The sequence below is a fragment of the Chironomus tepperi genome, unplaced genomic scaffold, assembly GCF_022539635.2.
Source record: "Chironomus tepperi strain 1889 unplaced genomic scaffold, CSIRO-AGI_Ctep_v1 contig_58, whole genome shotgun sequence".
NCBI classification, from domain to species: domain Eukaryota; kingdom Metazoa; phylum Arthropoda; class Insecta; order Diptera; family Chironomidae; genus Chironomus; species Chironomus tepperi.
In genome coordinates, this window is record NW_027226180.1 from 809,546 (window position 1) to 828,252 (window position 18,707).

Below are 18,707 nucleotides of genomic sequence, written 5' to 3' on the forward strand. Positions count from 1 at the left end.
TTCCAAAATCTCCTTCTTCCTCTCTATAAATATTTTTTAAATGCCATAAGATGACATTCATTTTCACATTACTTGACTATCTCCGCCACAGCAGTCGCCGCGCCACAATGTCTCGATCATTCAACATTAGACTTTATGTCTGCATTTATCTTCTCATGTTCCTCACAATCATGCGTAGATTTTTTGTTTTTGTGTCCTTAAAATTTTTGTTACTTCCACAGATGCTGCTGCCTGTTTATTTTTCATCAGTTTTTCATTGTCGTTCGCTGATTTTAGGCATGAAAGTTCCAACAGTAAGTAAATTTTTATGGTATTTTGACCTAACGACTGGTGGACTGTTCCTTGGATATGTTGGTGCTGTAGCACATGCATCATGTGCATTGGCACTGCTATATGAGCTTGTAGCTGACACTGATGAATTTACAGAGGAAGTTGTTGAATTTGCTGAGGAAATTGAGCCAGTTGATGCATTATTTGATGGATTTAATGGACATAGAGGTAGACAGAGGAGGGATTTGCCATTTTGGGGTGAGAATTTTGGATTAAGTTGGGAATTTTGACTAATTTTGATGTCTTTTTAGCTATTTTATTCATTGCTGGATTATGGATTGGATTGCTTGTGATGTGCTCAGTGTTCTCAGTTTGGTTCGTTCAGGGTGTCAATAATGTGAGTTTAATTAGACCCCAGAATTAACTAGGGTTCCTAGGGTTACTAGGGTTCATCCGAAACTGCAGGGGTGCGCTCATGGGTGCACTATTAAGTACAGAATATACAGCCCAAAATGGCCTGTGCATCTTAAATGCAGGTCTGCAGTACTTGTCCGAACCCTACAGCCAATGGCGCATTCAGATGGCAGGGGGTTTACCCCAATACCCACCCAAAACCTGACCACAACCCTCAATCTAAAATTTGAACCCTTCAATCAGGACCGTCAGGTGTGGCTTGACACCCAAACCCACACAAAAATTTGACCCCCAACCCTCAATTAAGATTTTGAATCATTTAACCAAGGCCGTCAGGTGTGGCTTGGGTGCCACCCAAAACCACCAAGGGTGTCAAGCTACACCTGACGGCCCTCAACATTTGACCACCAAACCTCAAGAATTTGAACCCTTAACCATAGGCGCATTGATGTTTGGGGTTTTGGATGGTTTTGGGGATCAACTACCAACCACTCCCCTTCCACCCCCTGCTCATACCCCAGTCTACAACCCTACCTATACCCTACCCACTACTAACTAAAAATTCAACCCAAATTCTAATTCCAGAGAAACCCCCAAAAAGTCCGTTACTTCCTGATTGTCATGGTCATCGGAACCATCTCATCCTTCCTCAAAGGCATGCTGTCCCTGTCATTTTGGTGGATCCTATTCGGAATGCTCAACGTCTACTTCATCATCTGCGTCTACTCGCTCTATCAAGTCCTTCATTATGAAAATATAGAACAAGTTAAAACGCACGCAACTGCTCACAATCAAGGTTATTCACAATGTTATGATGATCCAGAGGCGAATCATGTTGAGGAGTGTGAGGATGGTGGAGGGTATCAAACTACAGAGTTTAATGAGCCATAAATGTATTGAATAATGTTGTTAATTTTTAATTTGATTTTTGTGATTGGGAAAAATTGATTGATTTTGTGAAAAATAAAATTGATATTTTTGTGTGTTTAAAATTGAAGGATTTTGTGTAGTTGTAGACCCTTTGGGGATTTTCTTTGTGGAGTAGTTGCTTGCCCCTCTAACTTTAATCATAGTTGCTTACCAATTGTCTTTCTTACGTAGATGTTTATTCCTTAGGTTTGAATTTCCTAAATACTTGCTTGTCCTTTTGATTTGTCTTGTGTGTAGTTGCACACCCCTTTTTAGTCTCCTCTGCGTAGCTTCTTCCCTCTTTAAATAGTTTCATCTGCATAGTCGATTTGCCTTTGGTTCAATTTTGCCTGAATAGTTGGTTAGGTTTGCTTTGTGAACGTAGTTGCATGCCCCTTTGGTTCATTTTGTTTACATAGTTGCTCGCCTCTTTTAGTAGTTCCTTGCCCCTAGCTTGCTGTATGTAGATAGTTGCTTACCCCTCAAGATTTAATTGCTGTTTAGTTGCATGCCATTTAGACTTGCCTTATCTACAAAGTTGCTTGCCCCTCTGAGTTTCTCTTTCCTAATTTTGGATAGATCCTCATTAATTACTTCAGATTTCCATACTTTAACACCCTTTGATTTAAGTTACTTCGCATAGTTTCGCACCCTTCTTGAACAATAATCCACACTTGCCAAATTGTCAAATTCCATCACAACTTCCTCATTACACTGTCTCCATCAAGTCTTCATTGAGAATTTTTCTTCTTTTTTTATTCTTTTTACTGACTTTTGCATTTTCCGTTTTTAGCTTCGTTCCAAGCTTTTTATTTCCATTTTTTTTACTTATTTTGCGTACTTAATTCAGTTTCCATTTGAATTTGAAACGATTCACATCGTAGTTAGGCATTAAATAAATAATTTTTAAGTTTTAGTTTGTGTGTCGTAGGATAGAATTTGTGTGTGTAGGATAGACTGTAGTTAGGGGCCATAAAAGTTGCCAAAAAATTGACCAAAATTTGAATTTCAAAAGTCCGTTAAAAATGATAATTCCAACATTTTCGAGATTCTGTTTCTGTCTCAATTTACAAACTGGAAATACAATTTGTGCCTGGATATTTTTATTGGCATATATTGCGATATGTCTGATTGCTTTGTTCTCGCTTGTCTTTGGTATTGATGTGATTCATGTTGATCAGTTTAGAATTACTGAGACAATGCAGAATGCGACACTTGTTCAGGATGAGATGCAGGAAGTTAAGGAGACAAGAATTGGAGTTGGTGAGTATAACCTCAAAAATTTGGGAATTTTAACCTAAAAATTAAAAAATTCTAACCTCAAAATTGGGATTTAACCTCAAAATTTGGATTCTAAACTCAAAATTCTGGATTCTAATCTTAAAAATTGAATTTTAAACATTTGTATTCTAACCTTAAAAATTTGGCAATTTTAACCTCAAAGTTCGAATTCTAACTTCAAAATTTTGGATTTTAACATCAAAATTTAAATTCCTCCTCCAAAAATTTGGTATCTAACCTCAAAATTGTCAAGTATAACCTTAAAATTAGCATTCTAACCTAAAAATCCGAATTCTAACCTCAAAATTTGAAATTTTAACCTCAAAAATTTCGATTCTAACCTCAAAAAATTCTCAAAATTTCTTTCCAGCTGACTCCATCGGGACGATCATCATCTCCGCCTTTCTCGCCGTCGTCTGTTTCCTCTTCATCCATGGCATGCGTCTAGTAAGAATAACAATCTCATGTCCTTCAAGCTTAATGTCTTCTTATTCTCAAATTTCAGCACGACACAGGAAAAATGATGCCATATATAATCCAAAATGGCGTCTTTGGTGTTCTATTTATTGGCGCCGCAATTTATTTCATCAGTCTCATCTTTCTCGTCAAGTCCATTGTATTTACTTACATCTCAATAGCTTCATATTCACTTTATCAAGTCTTTGCATTTGAAGATGCTCAAAAGCAGGAAAATGTTCAAATGAATGCAAATTTTAATGATTATGGACATAATTATGAGGCTGAGAGTTATGGTGGTGGTAATGGGGTACAGGGTGGTGGGTATGAGGGTAATGGGGATGAATATCAGGGACCATAAGATGAGGTTAGGATGTATCTTGTTTAGAGTGAGATTTTGGGTTTGGGTTTGGGTTTTGTTCTAAAAATTGGTGAATTGTAATTTTAGTACTAAAAAATTTGACTTTAGTTCTAAATTAGTTCTAAAAATTGTCAACTTTAGTACTAAAAATTGTCAACTTTAGTTCTAAAAATTGTTCTAAAATATAATTTTAGTACTAAAAATTCTACAAACTTTCAAAATCTAGTTCTAAGTGTTTTCCTGTTGTTCTAAAATCGTCCATTTTGAAAATCTATTTACTGTTAAATATTTCATTAAAAATGTTTCAACTTATCACTCAAAGAAAAACCTTAAAAAATGGAATTGAAAAAAAAAGATTTAAATAAAATATCAATAAATTATATCATTCGCTTGAGATGCTTGACAATATATCGTATAAAATAATGGTCTTTTAATTGATTTTTTTTTTTAATTTTTCAGAGCAGATCTATCCGAATTTTTCGAAATTAATTTCGAAATTGAATCCGAAATTTTCGAAATTTAATTTGAATTTTTAACAAGTTTTACAGACTTTTAATCATCTCCATTTTTTTCAATTTGTTGCTTTTCTGTTTACATTTTGATTAAATTTGAAAATTCCGAATTTTATTTTGACATTAATTTTCTCAAAAACTACAAAAAATATTTGAAAAAATAATAAAAAAATGTCAAAAAAAATTCAAATTTTTGTGTTTTGATCAATTTTGCAAAAAAGATGTTCCTGTAACTAGTAACAGGAAGTGATATTTTGTAACATTTTCGCACATTTTTTTCTTTCTTAATTTTCACTATAAATTGCGAATTAAACTACGAATGTGAAAATAGTATGAATTCAGCTATGGAACTAAAATGTGAGAAATTTTTTTAATATATTTATGACAATTTTTTGAATAATTTTGATTTTGTAGCCACATTGTGGATTTTTGCGATTTTGGCATTATGTGTGGCTCAGGATGATCGGTTTATGAGGACACGACAGCAATTTGCGTGGGATTTGTTCAAAGTTTGTTTGAGTTTATGGTGTTAAATGTTTAAATTTAAAAAATTCGAACTTAATTTCGAAAATTTTCGAATTTCGAAATTTTTCGAAAATTAAATTTTGAATTTTTCGAATTACTAAATTCCTTAATTTAACAATTCCAAAATTCTCATTCCAGAACACGAAAATGCCAAAAAATTCCATAATTTCACCATTGTCGCTAGATTTTGTCATCAATTTAATGTTTCTTGGAACTACCAAAACCACATTTTATGAGGTCAAAAATGGCTTGGGATATCCAAGAAAATTCACTGAAAAATCTATCGAAGACAATCTGATGAAATGGTCAAAAGCAGTCAAGGACATTAATGGAGTTGAACTTGGTAAGAAATTTTAAAGAAAGCCAAATTTTGAAAGCTTTTTTGAAAGCTTTTTTAAAGCTTTTTTGAAAGCTTTTGACAGCTTTTTTGAAAGCTTTTGACAGCTTTTTGGAAGCTTTTTAAGAGCTTTTTGAGAGCTTTTTGAAAGCTTTAAAGAGCTTTTTCACAGCTTTTTTTTGACAATTTTTGACTACTTTTTGAGAGCTTTTTTTGAAAACTTTTTTTGAGAGCTTTTTATCAACTTTTTTTGACAACTTTTTTGACAATTTTTTGACATTTTCAGCAACGAAAATCTACATCAACAACACCGTCAAAATTCGAAATAAATACAAATTAACAGTTCGAAAAATTCTAAATTCGGATATCGAAAAAATTGCATTCATAAAAAGCAAGCCAGCCACGAAAAAGATCAACAAGTGGATATCCAATATGACACACGATCTAATCCCAGACATGCTTGGCCCCGGCGTAATCAACCAAGAGACCTTAATGGTCTTAATTAATTGCATCTATTTTGGCGGGAAATGGTCATCGCCGTTCATTAAAGACTTTACTTATTTAGCAAATTTTACCACAATTGACGGCGATTCCAACACAATTGACTTTATGTATCAAGACTCGACATTGGATTACAGTCACAGTGTCAGTACCCTCAACGGTGCCGCGGCTGTGTCGCTCAGTTACTTCAACACAACAGCCACAATGCTGTTCGTTTTGCCGCCAAATGACACCGACTTTTGGACATGGCAGGCAGGCATACAGTCCATTAATTGGACCGCTGTTGATGCCTCATTGAAGCCAACATCCATCAAATTTTCAATTCCGAAATTTAATATCACTTTTGATAAGGACATGAAGGATACGCTGAAAAATGTAAGAATTGCGCTTTATGAACTTGGTTGTGACTTTCTTACTTGTGCTTTATTATCTTTTGTAGATGTCATTCAAGGAAATGTTTGAGGACGAAGCACATATGGAAAAAATATTTTTGGAAAATAAAGCTCAAGTTGAGAATTTACTGCATAAAGCTATACTGCGTGTTGATGAAATTGGAACGGTTGCGGCTGGTGTTGCAGGTATGGACACAGGGTGAAGGAAGGCTTATTTTGATAAAAAATTCGATATCGAAAATTTCGAAATTCGAAATCGATTTAAATTAACGGTTCAAATCGAAATTTTGGATCAATTTTCGAATTTAATTTCGAAATTTTCGACATTAATTTCGAATTCCTTTTCGAATTGAGACTTCCATTAATCTGCTTTGAACTATGATTCAGCACTTTTTTTTGCTAACTTTCCACTCTTTTGTAGTCATGACGATTAAAAACTATATGATGGGATATAATCAGCCAAAATTTGTTGCTGATCGGCCATTTATGTTCTTCATTAGAAGTGGACCGACCATTATGTTTATTGGACAATATCTTGGATGAAGCTTTTTTGAGAGATAATAAAAAATGAAATTGAATTGCTGCAATTTTTTTGTTTTTAGTAATCTTATTGGATTGGGTTTTGGTCATTTTCAGTTAAATGCTGTCAATTTTAATCAAAATGCAGCTCCATTAGTTTTATGCAAATTTCAGTCGATTCTGGAAATTGTTTATATGATGTCAGTTTAATTGTGTAAATCAGTTAATTTCAGTGAAATTCGATTAAATGCAGTCACATGCTGTCAATTTTGGTATTAAATGCTGTCAAATTTTAAAATTGCTTTCAATTTTACTAAAACACTATTAGTTTTTGTTTAGAAAATGCTGTGAATTTTGACAATGCTGTCATTTTTTAGTTATATGCTGTCAGTGCTGCCTAGTTCGTTCAGTGCTGCCGAGTGCTGCCAGTGCTGTCAAATACTGTCAGCGCTGTAAAATTCAGTCAAATGCTCTTATATTGTCCAATCCAATCCAATAACTTCAGCAATTCATTCAAAAGCCATCAACCTAACCTTGTGCATCCTTGACAATCACAATATAATTTCTAAAAATTTAATTTCATGTTTTTTATACAAATTTTGAATCACAGCATGTAAAGTTAACAACTGTATTCCCCACAAAAATTAACCATGTTAATGACCAAAAACACAAAAGGAAGTAATCAGCTTGTTAACAATTTTGTGTATAAAATATTCAGCTTGACTCATTCAGTCACTCAGTACTGAAGTGAATATGAGCTGGAAAAGTAAGAAAAAATTGGAAAAAGTTAGTGAAAAATTGATTGAAAATTTGACATTTTTTGACAGCATTTTTATGGATTTTTGGACTTTTGTCCATTGGAACTGCTCAAGATGCGACTTTTATGAAGTCACGGCAGCAATTTGCTTGGGAGCTTTTCCAGGTTTGTAGATTTAATTGGCCAAAAAACTGAGCAAAACTGAGCAACTTTGTTTAAAAAACTGCGCAACAGTTGCTCAGAAAGTGAGCAACAGTTGCTCAATTATTGAGGAATTTTTGAGCAATTTGTCCTTACATCCACAGCATTCAAGAGAAGAACTTAATGTCATCATGTCCCCAATATCAATGGACTATGTACTTAATGTAATGTTCCTTGGTGCCACACAGTACACATTCACAATTATGAAAATTGGACTTCAATATCCACAAAAATACAGTTTAAAATTGATACAAAATAATTTAAAATTATGGACTTCATCGAATGCAGCGATTCCTGGTGTTGAGATGGGTGAGTATTAAATGAAGTGCTGATGGAAGTGGGCTTGTTATGACAAAATTCAAAGAAACTGACAGCAATGCTAGAAACTGCAATAATCTGACAAAACTGACAGCATTTGACAGCAAATGCAGTAAACTGACAGCAGCTGCCACAGCTAAAAACTACTAGAAACTGACAATAAATTTGACAGCAAAACTGACAGCATCTCACATCATATCTGACAGCATTTTACATAATTTAAATTCCAGTAACAAAGCTGTACGTAAACAGCTCAGTCCAAATGATGTCCAACTACACATCGTTAATCAAAAAATCCCTAAATTGCTCATGGGAGCGAATTGAATTTACCAAAAGTATCCAGGCTGCCAAGAAGATCAACGACTGGATAGCCAAGAACACACACAACTTGATCCAAAATTTGATTCCAACCCGGGCATTCGACAACCACACGAAGCTGCTCATCGCCAATTGCATCTATTTCAAGTCAAATTGGCAAGTTCCATTCAAGAAGTCACTGACATTTTCAGGCACATTTAATGCTTATGATGGAAGTTCCATTCCAGTCAGTTACATGACCAGAACTGGATTTTACAACTATAATCCAAATTCAACGGAACTGCATGGCGCATCTGTTGTGTCAATTGACTATAAACGGTCCAATGCATCCATGCTGTTCATTTTACCGCCAACAAATATCCACATTGAGGCATGGCTGGAAGGAATTGAGACTGTGGACTGGAATGCTGTTCAAGGCTCACTTTATAATGCCAACCTTAACGTTACAGTCCCAAAATTTAACTTTACATATCTTAGGGACATGACTGGAGCTTTAGCGGAAGTAAGTAATTTTTTGAACAAAAATTCAATACATTCACACGTGAAAACGGTGTGAATATAAAAATGCGCTTTATGCCTTTAATGACTTTTCTTACTTGTTAATCCTTAATTTAGATGAATATGTTCAACCTTTTTGATTCCAATGCGACTTTTGATAAGATGTTTATGCCAAGCAGCAGAAACGATCCGAAATTCTGTGCTATAATTCAGAAAGCTGTCATATCGATAGATGAAGAAGGAACTGTGGCTGCTGCTGTGTCGGGTATGTCATGAGTTAGAATCTTGTATTGAAAAGGTTGTCTTGAAGCGTTGCTGTATTTTTGAAGCGTTACCTCATTTTCAAGCGGTACCTCATTTTGAAGCGTTGCTGTATTTTGAAGCGTTACCTCATTCTGAAGCGTTGCTGTATTTTGAAGCGTTGCTGTATTTTGAAGCGTTACCTCATTTTAAAGCGTTACCTCATTCTGAAGCGTTGCTGTATTTTTGAAGCGTTGCTGTATTTTGAAACGTTTCTGTATTCTGAAGCGTTGCTGTATTTTGAGGCGTTACCTCATTCTGAAGCGTTGCTGTATTTTGAAGCGTTGCTGTATTTTGAAGCGTTGCTGTATTTTGAAGCGTTGCTGTATTTTGAAGCGTTGCTGTATTTTGAAGCGTTACCTCATTCTGAAGCGTTGCTGTATTTTTGAAACGTTGCTGTATTTTGAAACGTTTCTGTATTCTGAAGCGTTGCTGTATTTTGAGGCGTTACCTCATTCTGAAGCGTTGCTGTATTTTGAAGCGTTGCTGTATTTTGAAGCGTTGCTGTATTTTGAAGCGTTACCTCATTCTGAAGCGTTGCTGTATTTTTGAAACGTTGCTGTATTTTGAAACGTTTCTGTATTCTGAAGCGTTGCTGTATTTTGAGGCGTTACCTCATTCTGAAGCGTTGCTGTATTTTGAAGCGTTGCTGTATTTTGAAGCGTTGCTGTATTTTGAAGCGTTGCTGTATTTTGAAGCGTTGCTGTATTTTGAAGCGTTGCTGTATTTTGAAGCGTTGCTGTATTTTTGAAGCGTTGCTGTATTTTTGAAGCGTTGCTGTATTTTTGAAGCGTTGCTGTATTTTTGAAGCGTTGCTGTATTTTTGAAGCGTTGCTGTATTTTGAAACATTTCTGTATTCTGAAGCGTTGCTGTATTTTGAGGCGTTACCTCATTCTGAAGCGTTGCTGTATTTTTGAAGCGTTGCTGTATTTTGAAGCGTTGCTGTATTTTGAAGCGTTGCTGTATTTTGAAGCGTTACCTCATTCTGAAGCGTTGCTGTATTTTTGAAACGTTGCTGTATTTTGAAACGTTTCTGTATTCTGAAGCGTTGCTGTATTTTGAGGCGTTACCTCATTCTGAAGCGTTGCTGTATTTTGAAGCGTTGCTGTATTTTGAAGCGTTGCTGTATTTTGAAGCGTTGCTGTATTTTGAAGCGTTGCTGTATTTTGAAGCGTTGCTGTATTTTTGAAGCGTTGCTGTATTTTTGAAGCGTTGCTGTATTTTGAAACATTTCTGTATTCTGAAGCGTTGCTGTATTTTGAGGCGTTACCTCATTCTGAAGCGTTGCTGTATTTTTGAAGCGTTGCTGTATTTTGAAGCGTTGCTGTATTTTGAAGCGTTGCTGTATTTTGAAGCGTTACCTCATTCTGAAGCGTTGCTGTATTTTTGAAACGTTGCTGTATTTTGAAACGTTTCTGTATTCTGAAGCGTTGCTGTATTTTGAGGCGTTACCTCATTCTGAAGCGTTGCTGTATTTTGAAGCGTTGCTGTATTTTGAAGCGTTGCTGTATTTTGAAGCGTTGCTGTATTCTGAAGCGTTGCTGTATTCTGAAGCGTTGCTGTATTTTGAAGCGTTGCTGTATTTTGAAGCGTTGCTGTATTTTGAAGCGTTGCTGTATTTTGAAGCGTTACCTCATTCTGAAGCGTTGCTGTATTTTTGAAACGTTGCTGTATTTTGAAACGTTTCTGTATTCTGAAGCGTTGCTGTATTTTGAGGCGTTACCTCATTCTGAAGCGTTGCTTTATTTTGAAGCGTTGCTTCATTTTGAAGCGTTGCTTCATTTTGAAGCGTCGACTTAAATTTGAAATTTTGTTTAAAACTAACAAAAATTTGATTTTCTTGATAATTTTTAAATGGATCAAATATCAAGAAACTGAGCAATATTAAAAAAAACATTTAGATTTAAAAATATTAAAATTAAAATTCTTTTTCTAGTTGCCATGATGGGATCAGGACGTCCAACAACACCTCCGATATTTTTTGCAAACCGTCCATTCTTTTTCGTTATTCGAAATGGTCCGACTATATTGTTTATGGGACAATACTATGGTATTAACAAGGCTTTTGTAAATCTTACGTAGATTTTAAATGTAATTTTTTAAACTTTTTGTAATAAAGAATTTTTGAATGATTTGAAAGGAAATTTGTGTTAATTTTACTGCTTAGTCTTATAGAAAATTTAGGAATTTGGACCAAAAAACTGAACAAAACTGAGCGATTTAATTCAAAAACTAAGCAACTTTTGTCTGAAAACTGAGCAAAAATTGAGCAACTTAGTTCAAAATTTAACGAATTTTGATCAAAAACAGCTAAATGTATTCCTAATCACATGCACAGCCTTGAATGTCAGTAAAACTAAACAGATAAACACATAATAAAACAATACATCAGCAAATAAGCTTTTCAAGGGCGTATCCAAAATATGTTGTAGGGGAGGGGATGGGGTAGTATATTGAAGCATCTCCCCACCTTAATCCCCTTCCTGATTACATCCCTGATTTATTTTCATTATTTTATTTAGTTATGATGTCATTAACATTTTTTTGGGACATGCGTGGATCTATAAGGAACTGCTTTCAACATCCAAGCATGCTGTTCATCTCATTTACTGTTGTAACGCGTGTTAAAGTGGAAGGACGACAAGAATTTCGGTTAAGGAAGTTGAATTAACCTTAAAAGTAGGAATTAATTTGTACTTAATTTGGGTTTGAATTCTTAAAGGAAGTGGATTTGAGTTTTGCGACGACTTTAAGTTGTAAAAGCTTAAAAATCAAGAAAAATAGCAAAAATCTGGTAACAAAATTCAAAAAATCAGGAACAAAATTTAAAAAGTGGTGAAATTCCTCAAAAAAAAAACAGAAATTTTTCAATTTTGAAGCTTCAAAAATCCAACAAAACCTTAAATTTACATCTAACAACCCAACAATGGCCTTCGAAAGAGTAAGTAACAAAAATTATCTCAATTTCACTATTTAAACTGAATTTCACCATCACATGTAACATTTCAGCTTACAGCATTTCGTATACCAGAAGTTAACAAATTCTGCTGCATACAAAACTTGCGAGTTGCAAACATTATCGTCTGCATAATATTTCTAATCATCGATATTATCTGCATCATTGCTGCTCTAACTACAATTCCTGAAAATCAAAAAAAAATAGAAAATTTGCAATTTGGGATGACAAGACAAGATTTTAAAATTTTTAAAGAGCAAAGTATGATGCTTTAAGCTTAATTTGAGGATTATTGGGGCAATTTACACCTGACCTACACCTGACCTACACCTAACCTACACCTGACCTACACCTAACCTACACCTGACCTACACCTAACCTACACCTAACCTACACCTAACCTACACCTAACCTACACCTAACCTACACCTGACCTACACCTAACCTACACCTGACCTACACCTGACCTACACCTAACCTACACCTAACCTACACCTAACCTACACCTAACCAACACCTGACCTACACCTAACCTACACCTGACCTACACCTGACCTACACCTGACCTACACCTGACCTACACCTAACCTACACCTGACCTACACCTAACCTACACCTAACCTACACCTGACCTACACCTAACCTACACCTGACCTACACCTAACCTACACCTGACCTACACCTGACCTACACCTAACCTACACCTAACCTACACCTAACCTACACCTAACCTACACCTGACCTACACCTAACCTACACCTAACCTACACCTAACCTACACCTAACCTACACCTAACCTACACCTAACCTACACCTGACCTACACCTGACCTACACCTGACCTACACCTGACCTACACCTAACCTACACCTAACCTACACCTAACCTACACCTGACCTACACCTAACCTACACCTAACCTACACCTGACCTACACCTAACCTACACCTAACCTACACCTGACCTACACCTAACCTACACCTAACCTACACCTAACCTACACCTGACCTACACCTGACCTACACCTAACCTACACCTAACCTACACCTAACCTACACCTGACCTACACCTAACCTACACCTAACCTACACCTAACCTACACCTAACCTACACCTGACCTACACCTAACCTAAACCTAACCTACACCTGACCTACACCTAACCTACACCTAACCTACACCTGACCTACACCTGACCTACACCTAACCTACACCTGACCTACACCTGACCTACACCTAACCTACACCTAACCTACACCTAACCTACACCTAACCTACACCTGACCTACACCTAACCTACACCTAACCTACACCTAACCTATACCTAACCTACACCTGACCTACACCTAACCTACACCTGACCTACACCTAACCTACACCTGACCTACACCTGACCTACACCTAACCTACACCTAACCTACACCTAACCTACACCTAACCTACACCTGACCTACACCTAACCTACACCTAACCTACACCTAACCTACACCTAACCTACACCTAACCTACACCTAACCTACACCTGACCTACACCTGACCTACACCTAACCTACACCTGACCTACACCTAACCTACACCTAACCTACACCTAACCTACACCTGACCTACACCTAACCTACACCTAACCTACACCTGACCTACACCTAACCTACACCTAACCTACACCTAACCTACACCTGACCTACACCTGACCTACACCTAACCTACACCTAACCTACACCTAACCTACACCTAACCTACACCTGACCTACACCTGACCTACACCTGACCTACACCTAACCTACACCTAACCTACACCTAACCTACACCTAACCTACACCTGACCTACACCTAACCTACACCTAACCTACACCTAACCTACACCTAACCTACACCTGACCTACACCTAACCTAAACCTAACCTACACCTGACCTACACCTAACCTACACCTAACCTACACCTGACCTACACCTGACCTACACCTAACCTACACCTGACCTACACCTGACTTACTAATTATTTAATTAAATTTCATTTTCTAGTGAGATTGCTTAATTTACTCGGTGCCATGGCCTCCGTCATGTTAGTGGTATACAGCTTATTATCAGCGATTTGTTGTGTTTTGTTCCTGAAAGGAATTAAGAATGTAAGTCACTAAAATTTCTTAATTGACATCACTAATTTGAATATTTTTAGTGGGAAACACACTTGATGCTGCCATACATCATCTTCTATGGTACACCAGGAGCTGTCAACTCCTTATTTGCTGTTTTAAACTTATTTCTCATCTTATTTTACATTAGACTCACACATTACATCCTCCTTTTTTCATGTGTATTTGGATTAATTGGATTTATATATTCATATGTCTCAATTGCTGCTTATTCATTGTATAAGGAAACTGAGCGTAGAAATGTCGAAAGTAATCCTTATTATGTTCAAAAACATTCGGGACATGTCGACCTTTAAGTGGGTTGAATTGGTGATGTCCAAACTGTATACTGCTATGTGCCAATATGTAGGGCAATTTAAATTAATATTTGAGAATTTTATTGGAGTTAACTTAAAGTATGAATTATTGTGCCACGTGTTTAATGGGGAGTTGGGTTCGAATCGACTAACCCCTCTTATGACTAAAGCTTATTAGACGATAAATCAGCAAAATTAACATTGTTAAACTTTGAATAATATTCACTATATGATTCTATACTCAGAATTACCCCGGTGCGGCATAAAAACCCAAATTACCCCGGGGCGTCTAAAGATCCTACTACTAAACTAGTTGATAAGCTTTATAAACCTTAAATAATATACCAAAATGTTAACAAAATCAGGATCAAAAATTTTTCCTACCTCAAAATTACTCCGAAGCGCCAAAAAAAAAAAAAAATAATTACCCCGGGGCGCTTAGGCAGACTCACTAATAAATTAGCCAATTGATCTTGAAAAACTTGAATAATACAGCAAAATTGATAAAAACAGGAAGAAGAATCATTCATTACTCAAAATTACCCCGGGGCGCCTAAGTTGACTAACTACAAAATTACTGTATACTCCTTGAATACAATACCAATATGTTAGGAAAAAATACCAAAATCAGGAGAACCTACCTCAAAGTTACCCCGGGGCGCCAAAAAAATTCTAAATTACCCCGGGGCGCCTAAGCGGTCTAAACATCAAATTAGCCGATAAACCTTGAGTAATATAAAAATATGCAAAATCAACAAGAGGAATTCCGTACTCGAAATTACCCCGGGGCACCCAGAAATCCAAATTACCCCGGGGCACCTAAGAGGTCTCAATAGTCAATAAGCCTTATTTAACCTTGAATAATATACCAAAATGTTAACGAAATCAGGAAGAGAAACCATTTCTGCCTCAAAATTACCCCGGGGTGACAAGAAACCAAAATCACCCCGGGGCGCCTAAAAAGTCTCACTACACCACTGTGAGGAACAAATACAAAAAATTATTGAATATTCTTATCATGTTTATAATTCTTTAAATACTATTCAGAGAATTTACGCTCTCATAATTTGCTCAAAAAATTCTTTATTTTTTTTTTAATTCACACATGTGCAAATGATCTCAGTAAGCCAACGGGAAGATTTTATGCTCGATCGCTTTATTTTTGTGTTGATTTTAAATTTGTGCAAATAAAATAATTAAATGTTAAATAAATTATAATAAAATATGAAAATTAAAAGAGTTACACAATGTTGTTGTTGTAGTTTAAAAACAGGAAATATTTTTTGGTGTTGGATTGAATTTTTTACATTTATTTTTGGACTTTTAATTACTACATATGTCTTTTTTATACATGGATTGAATGGAACGCCGGTGATTTTGTCAATTGATAATTATTTTCATTCATCTTTTAAATATTGTAAGTGCTTTGGGAGAGGTTTACTTGACTTTTGAAGACTTTACTTGACTTTTGTTGATGTTACTTGACTTTTATTGATGTTACTTGACTTTCTTGACTCAACTTGACTTTCACTGATTCCACTAGAGGCGTAATTATTAGCTTGTTGACCTTACTTGACTTTTAGAGTCAATCTCCTTGACTTTTTGAGTCAATCTACTTGACTTTTATTGAGTCAATCTACTTGACTTTTATTGAGTCAATTTACTTGACTTTTTGAATTAATCTACTTGACTTTTTGAGCAAATCTACTTGAATTTCTTAGTCAATCTACTTGACTTTCTTAGTCAATTTACTTGACTTTTTTGAGTCAATCTACTTGACTTTCATTGAGTTTATCTAAATTTACTTGACATTATACATCTTTACTTGATTTTTGAAGATTATACTTGACCTTTGTTGACTACTTGACTTTGGATGATCTTACTTGACTTTTGATAGTCTTACTTGACTTTTGGTAATCGTACTTAAATCTGTAATCAATTTATTTGTTTTTAATTGATTTTTATCAAGTGTTACTTGACTTTTTGGCTATTCAACTTGAATTTTTATAAGCTTTCATGACTTTTGACGATTTTACCTGATTTTTGACTATTTCACTTGACTTTTGGTTAACTTACTTGACTTTTGGTTACCTTATTTGACATATGATAATTTGAATCAAGTTTTTCTGGCCTAACTTGACTTTTGGCTTCTCTATTTGACTTTCTAGTAATCCTACTTGACTTTACATTTTAATTACTTGACTTTTTAGGGACTATACATAATCTTAGGTTACTTTAATTGAACAAATCTCATAAAATAACCAAATCTCACATTCTACACAGCAACTGGATTCTTCCTTATCGGTGTTGAGACAATTTGTGCTGTGATTTGTTTATTTTTTATTCACGGCATTAGAAGGGTAAGTTGTTGACCTCAGGCATGACTCATTCTTACTATTTATCAAATACTGTCTAAATTCACAGAATAAACCCGAATATCTGCTTCCATTTACCTTCAAAAATGTCACAATCTCAATAAGCTTCCTTCTGTACGGCGCCAGCTTCCTCAGCTTATTGGGAATCATTGGTGTCTTTTACATGCTTGTTGGCATCGCCAATTACTCACTTTATGATTGGATACTCCAAGAAAATCAAAGAAAATTGCAATTAGCAGAGATTGAGATGCAAAATGTTCATCCAAGTGCTGTTCCTGTATACCAATGTGATTACTGTCCTAATGTTAATGAGCAGTGGGTTCGTAGTTCCTGTGATATTGCAACATATGGACATATGTTCCCATCCAGAACGAGATATTACAATTAATGATGAAACTCATGTTGTGTATTAGATGAGCAGCATGAAGGACGTCACCAGTAATACGTAGACTGTCCAAAAAATTGAGAGTTGCTGATAATAAAAATTGAGAATTATTAATAAAAATTGTGAATCTCAGCAGTTTTTTATTCAGTTCATATTAAGCACTAGACATAGCACAGATTAACTAAAATTTCCACAAAAATAGCCGCCATGACAGTTCCGAGAGCATCACAATTTTGCTGCATACCTTTGGCATTTTTGAATCTTTTATGGGCTTTTGCTGTTTTAACAGTGACTGTTTTTGCATTTTTGGCAACAATATCGTTTGGAATTGTTAAAGTTATTGATATTGAGTATGATGAGTATGAAAATTCACGGAATCAGCTGTTGGCATTGGTTGAGAGGATGACTGGACATGAAGTTAATGGTGAGTAGGAATATTGAATCAATTTTGGGTTTTTTTGGGTCAATTTTGAATAATTTTTGGCATTGACTGCTTCCTCAAATTTCATCAAATTAAAATACATCATATTATTAATTTACAGCTCAAAACTGGACAGCAGTGATCCTAATTTTAGTAATTCTCATCATAATCTGCAACTACTACATCAATGGAATCAAAAAGGTAAATTTAAATGATTTTGAATCCCTAACAGGCAAAGATCATACATGCAAGCCATCAGTCGGCGGCTGAAGCTGGCCATTGAGAGATCCAGTCCGGTATTCCTTCCTTTGGGTCAAGGGTCAGACAATCCAAAAGCACAGTACAGTTCCATATTAACTCAACAAGTACAGTAAGTACAGTACTGTACCACTGGAGTGTCTGACCCTTGCTTTGGGTTTCGTAGCTTTGATTTAAGGATGGCGGCTTGTTGGGCCAACATACCCTGATTAACCAGAGCCCTCATCCCACTATGTTACTTGGATTAATGGCCTCTCACCACGCGAAGGTTGGGTTGCTACTTATTGGGCCACTAAGGCTGTCTCTTTGCCTGTCATGCAAAATTTAAATGTCATTTAATAAATTTTTATCCCCAAAAATTTCCACAGAAAATTCCCCAAAACCTCCTCCCGTTCACATTCATCAACGCATTTGCCGGAATGTCATTAATTGTCTCCAACATCAGCGACATTAACACATACTTCTGCATCGGTGCCATCCTGTGCTTTACATCCATCTGCAGTTACTCGCTGTATGACAACATGTTGGCTGAAATTATGGAAAATTTAAAGCTTGAACTTCAGGAAGCAAATCAGTCGACAAAAAATACAAATAAAGTTCCAATGTATCCTCGGGTTCCACCTCCATACTCAATAAATAATATTGTTTAGAATAAATGCACATAAAAATTAAAATCTTGTTGATTCTTGCATGATTTTTCTATTGTTTACATGACTTGTTATTGCATATTAAGTCAGTCTTGCTTCATACTAAATCTAATGCAGTTGAGGATGAACTTAGTGACCATTTATAGCCACAGCTACTGTAATATTAAAAAAATAAACATTATTATGTGTTGGATTGACTTTATTGCAAATATATTTGGTGCTGTTGCTGCTGTGGCTTTTGGATTTGTTGGAATTATTTTAGTCAATGATGAACAGCAGAAGCATTTAATTACAGATTATATTTCACAGTATTTGACATTGAAAAGTGACGTCATATGTAAGTATTATGT

General features: G+C 35.5%; 4 protein-coding genes and 1 long non-coding RNA gene across 5 annotated transcripts; all 5 read left to right on the forward strand.

The window, feature by feature from the left end:
• The first annotated feature begins 271 nt into the window (after positions 1 to 271).
• On the forward strand, positions 272 to 1,681 carry LOC139100322 (uncharacterized). Its single transcript, XM_070652945.1, has 3 exons — positions 272 to 528; positions 582 to 667; positions 1,270 to 1,681. The coding sequence occupies exons 1-3, from the start codon at positions 279 to 281 to the stop codon at positions 1,573 to 1,575; spliced, it is 642 nt and encodes a 213-aa protein (XP_070509046.1). The 5' UTR covers positions 272 to 278; the 3' UTR covers positions 1,576 to 1,681.
• A 781-nt stretch (positions 1,682 to 2,462) lies between these two features.
• Positions 2,463 to 3,999, forward strand: LOC139100317 (uncharacterized). Its single transcript, XM_070652942.1, has 3 exons — positions 2,463 to 2,856; positions 3,245 to 3,321; positions 3,380 to 3,999. Exons 1-3 carry the CDS (start codon positions 2,619 to 2,621, stop codon positions 3,689 to 3,691), a joined length of 627 nt encoding a protein of 208 aa, XP_070509043.1. The 5' UTR covers positions 2,463 to 2,618; the 3' UTR covers positions 3,692 to 3,999.
• A 544-nt stretch (positions 4,000 to 4,543) lies between these two features.
• Positions 4,544 to 11,014, forward strand: LOC139100379 (alaserpin-like). Its single transcript, XM_070652995.1, has 11 exons — positions 4,544 to 4,560; positions 4,618 to 4,712; positions 4,867 to 5,071; positions 5,352 to 5,941; positions 6,006 to 6,157; positions 7,218 to 7,243; positions 7,305 to 7,399; positions 7,540 to 7,744; positions 7,984 to 8,573; positions 8,687 to 8,834; positions 10,807 to 11,014. The coding sequence occupies exons 1-11, from the start codon at positions 4,548 to 4,550 to the stop codon at positions 10,950 to 10,952; spliced, it is 2,265 nt and encodes a 754-aa protein (XP_070509096.1). The 5' UTR covers positions 4,544 to 4,547; the 3' UTR covers positions 10,953 to 11,014.
• Positions 11,015 to 15,366: 4,352 nt separating this feature from the next.
• LOC139100330 (uncharacterized) lies at positions 15,367 to 17,158 on the forward strand. The gene is made up of 3 exons (XR_011545436.1): positions 15,367 to 15,688; positions 16,555 to 16,631; positions 16,696 to 17,158. It is a non-coding gene; the product is annotated as an uncharacterized lncRNA (long non-coding RNA).
• Positions 17,159 to 17,189: 31 nt separating this feature from the next.
• LOC139100336 (uncharacterized) lies at positions 17,190 to 18,384 on the forward strand. Its single transcript, XM_070652957.1, has 3 exons — positions 17,190 to 17,455; positions 17,574 to 17,653; positions 18,079 to 18,384. Exons 1-3 carry the CDS (start codon positions 17,239 to 17,241, stop codon positions 18,358 to 18,360), a joined length of 579 nt encoding a protein of 192 aa, XP_070509058.1. The 5' UTR covers positions 17,190 to 17,238; the 3' UTR covers positions 18,361 to 18,384.
• The last annotated feature ends 323 nt before the right edge of the window (positions 18,385 to 18,707 follow it).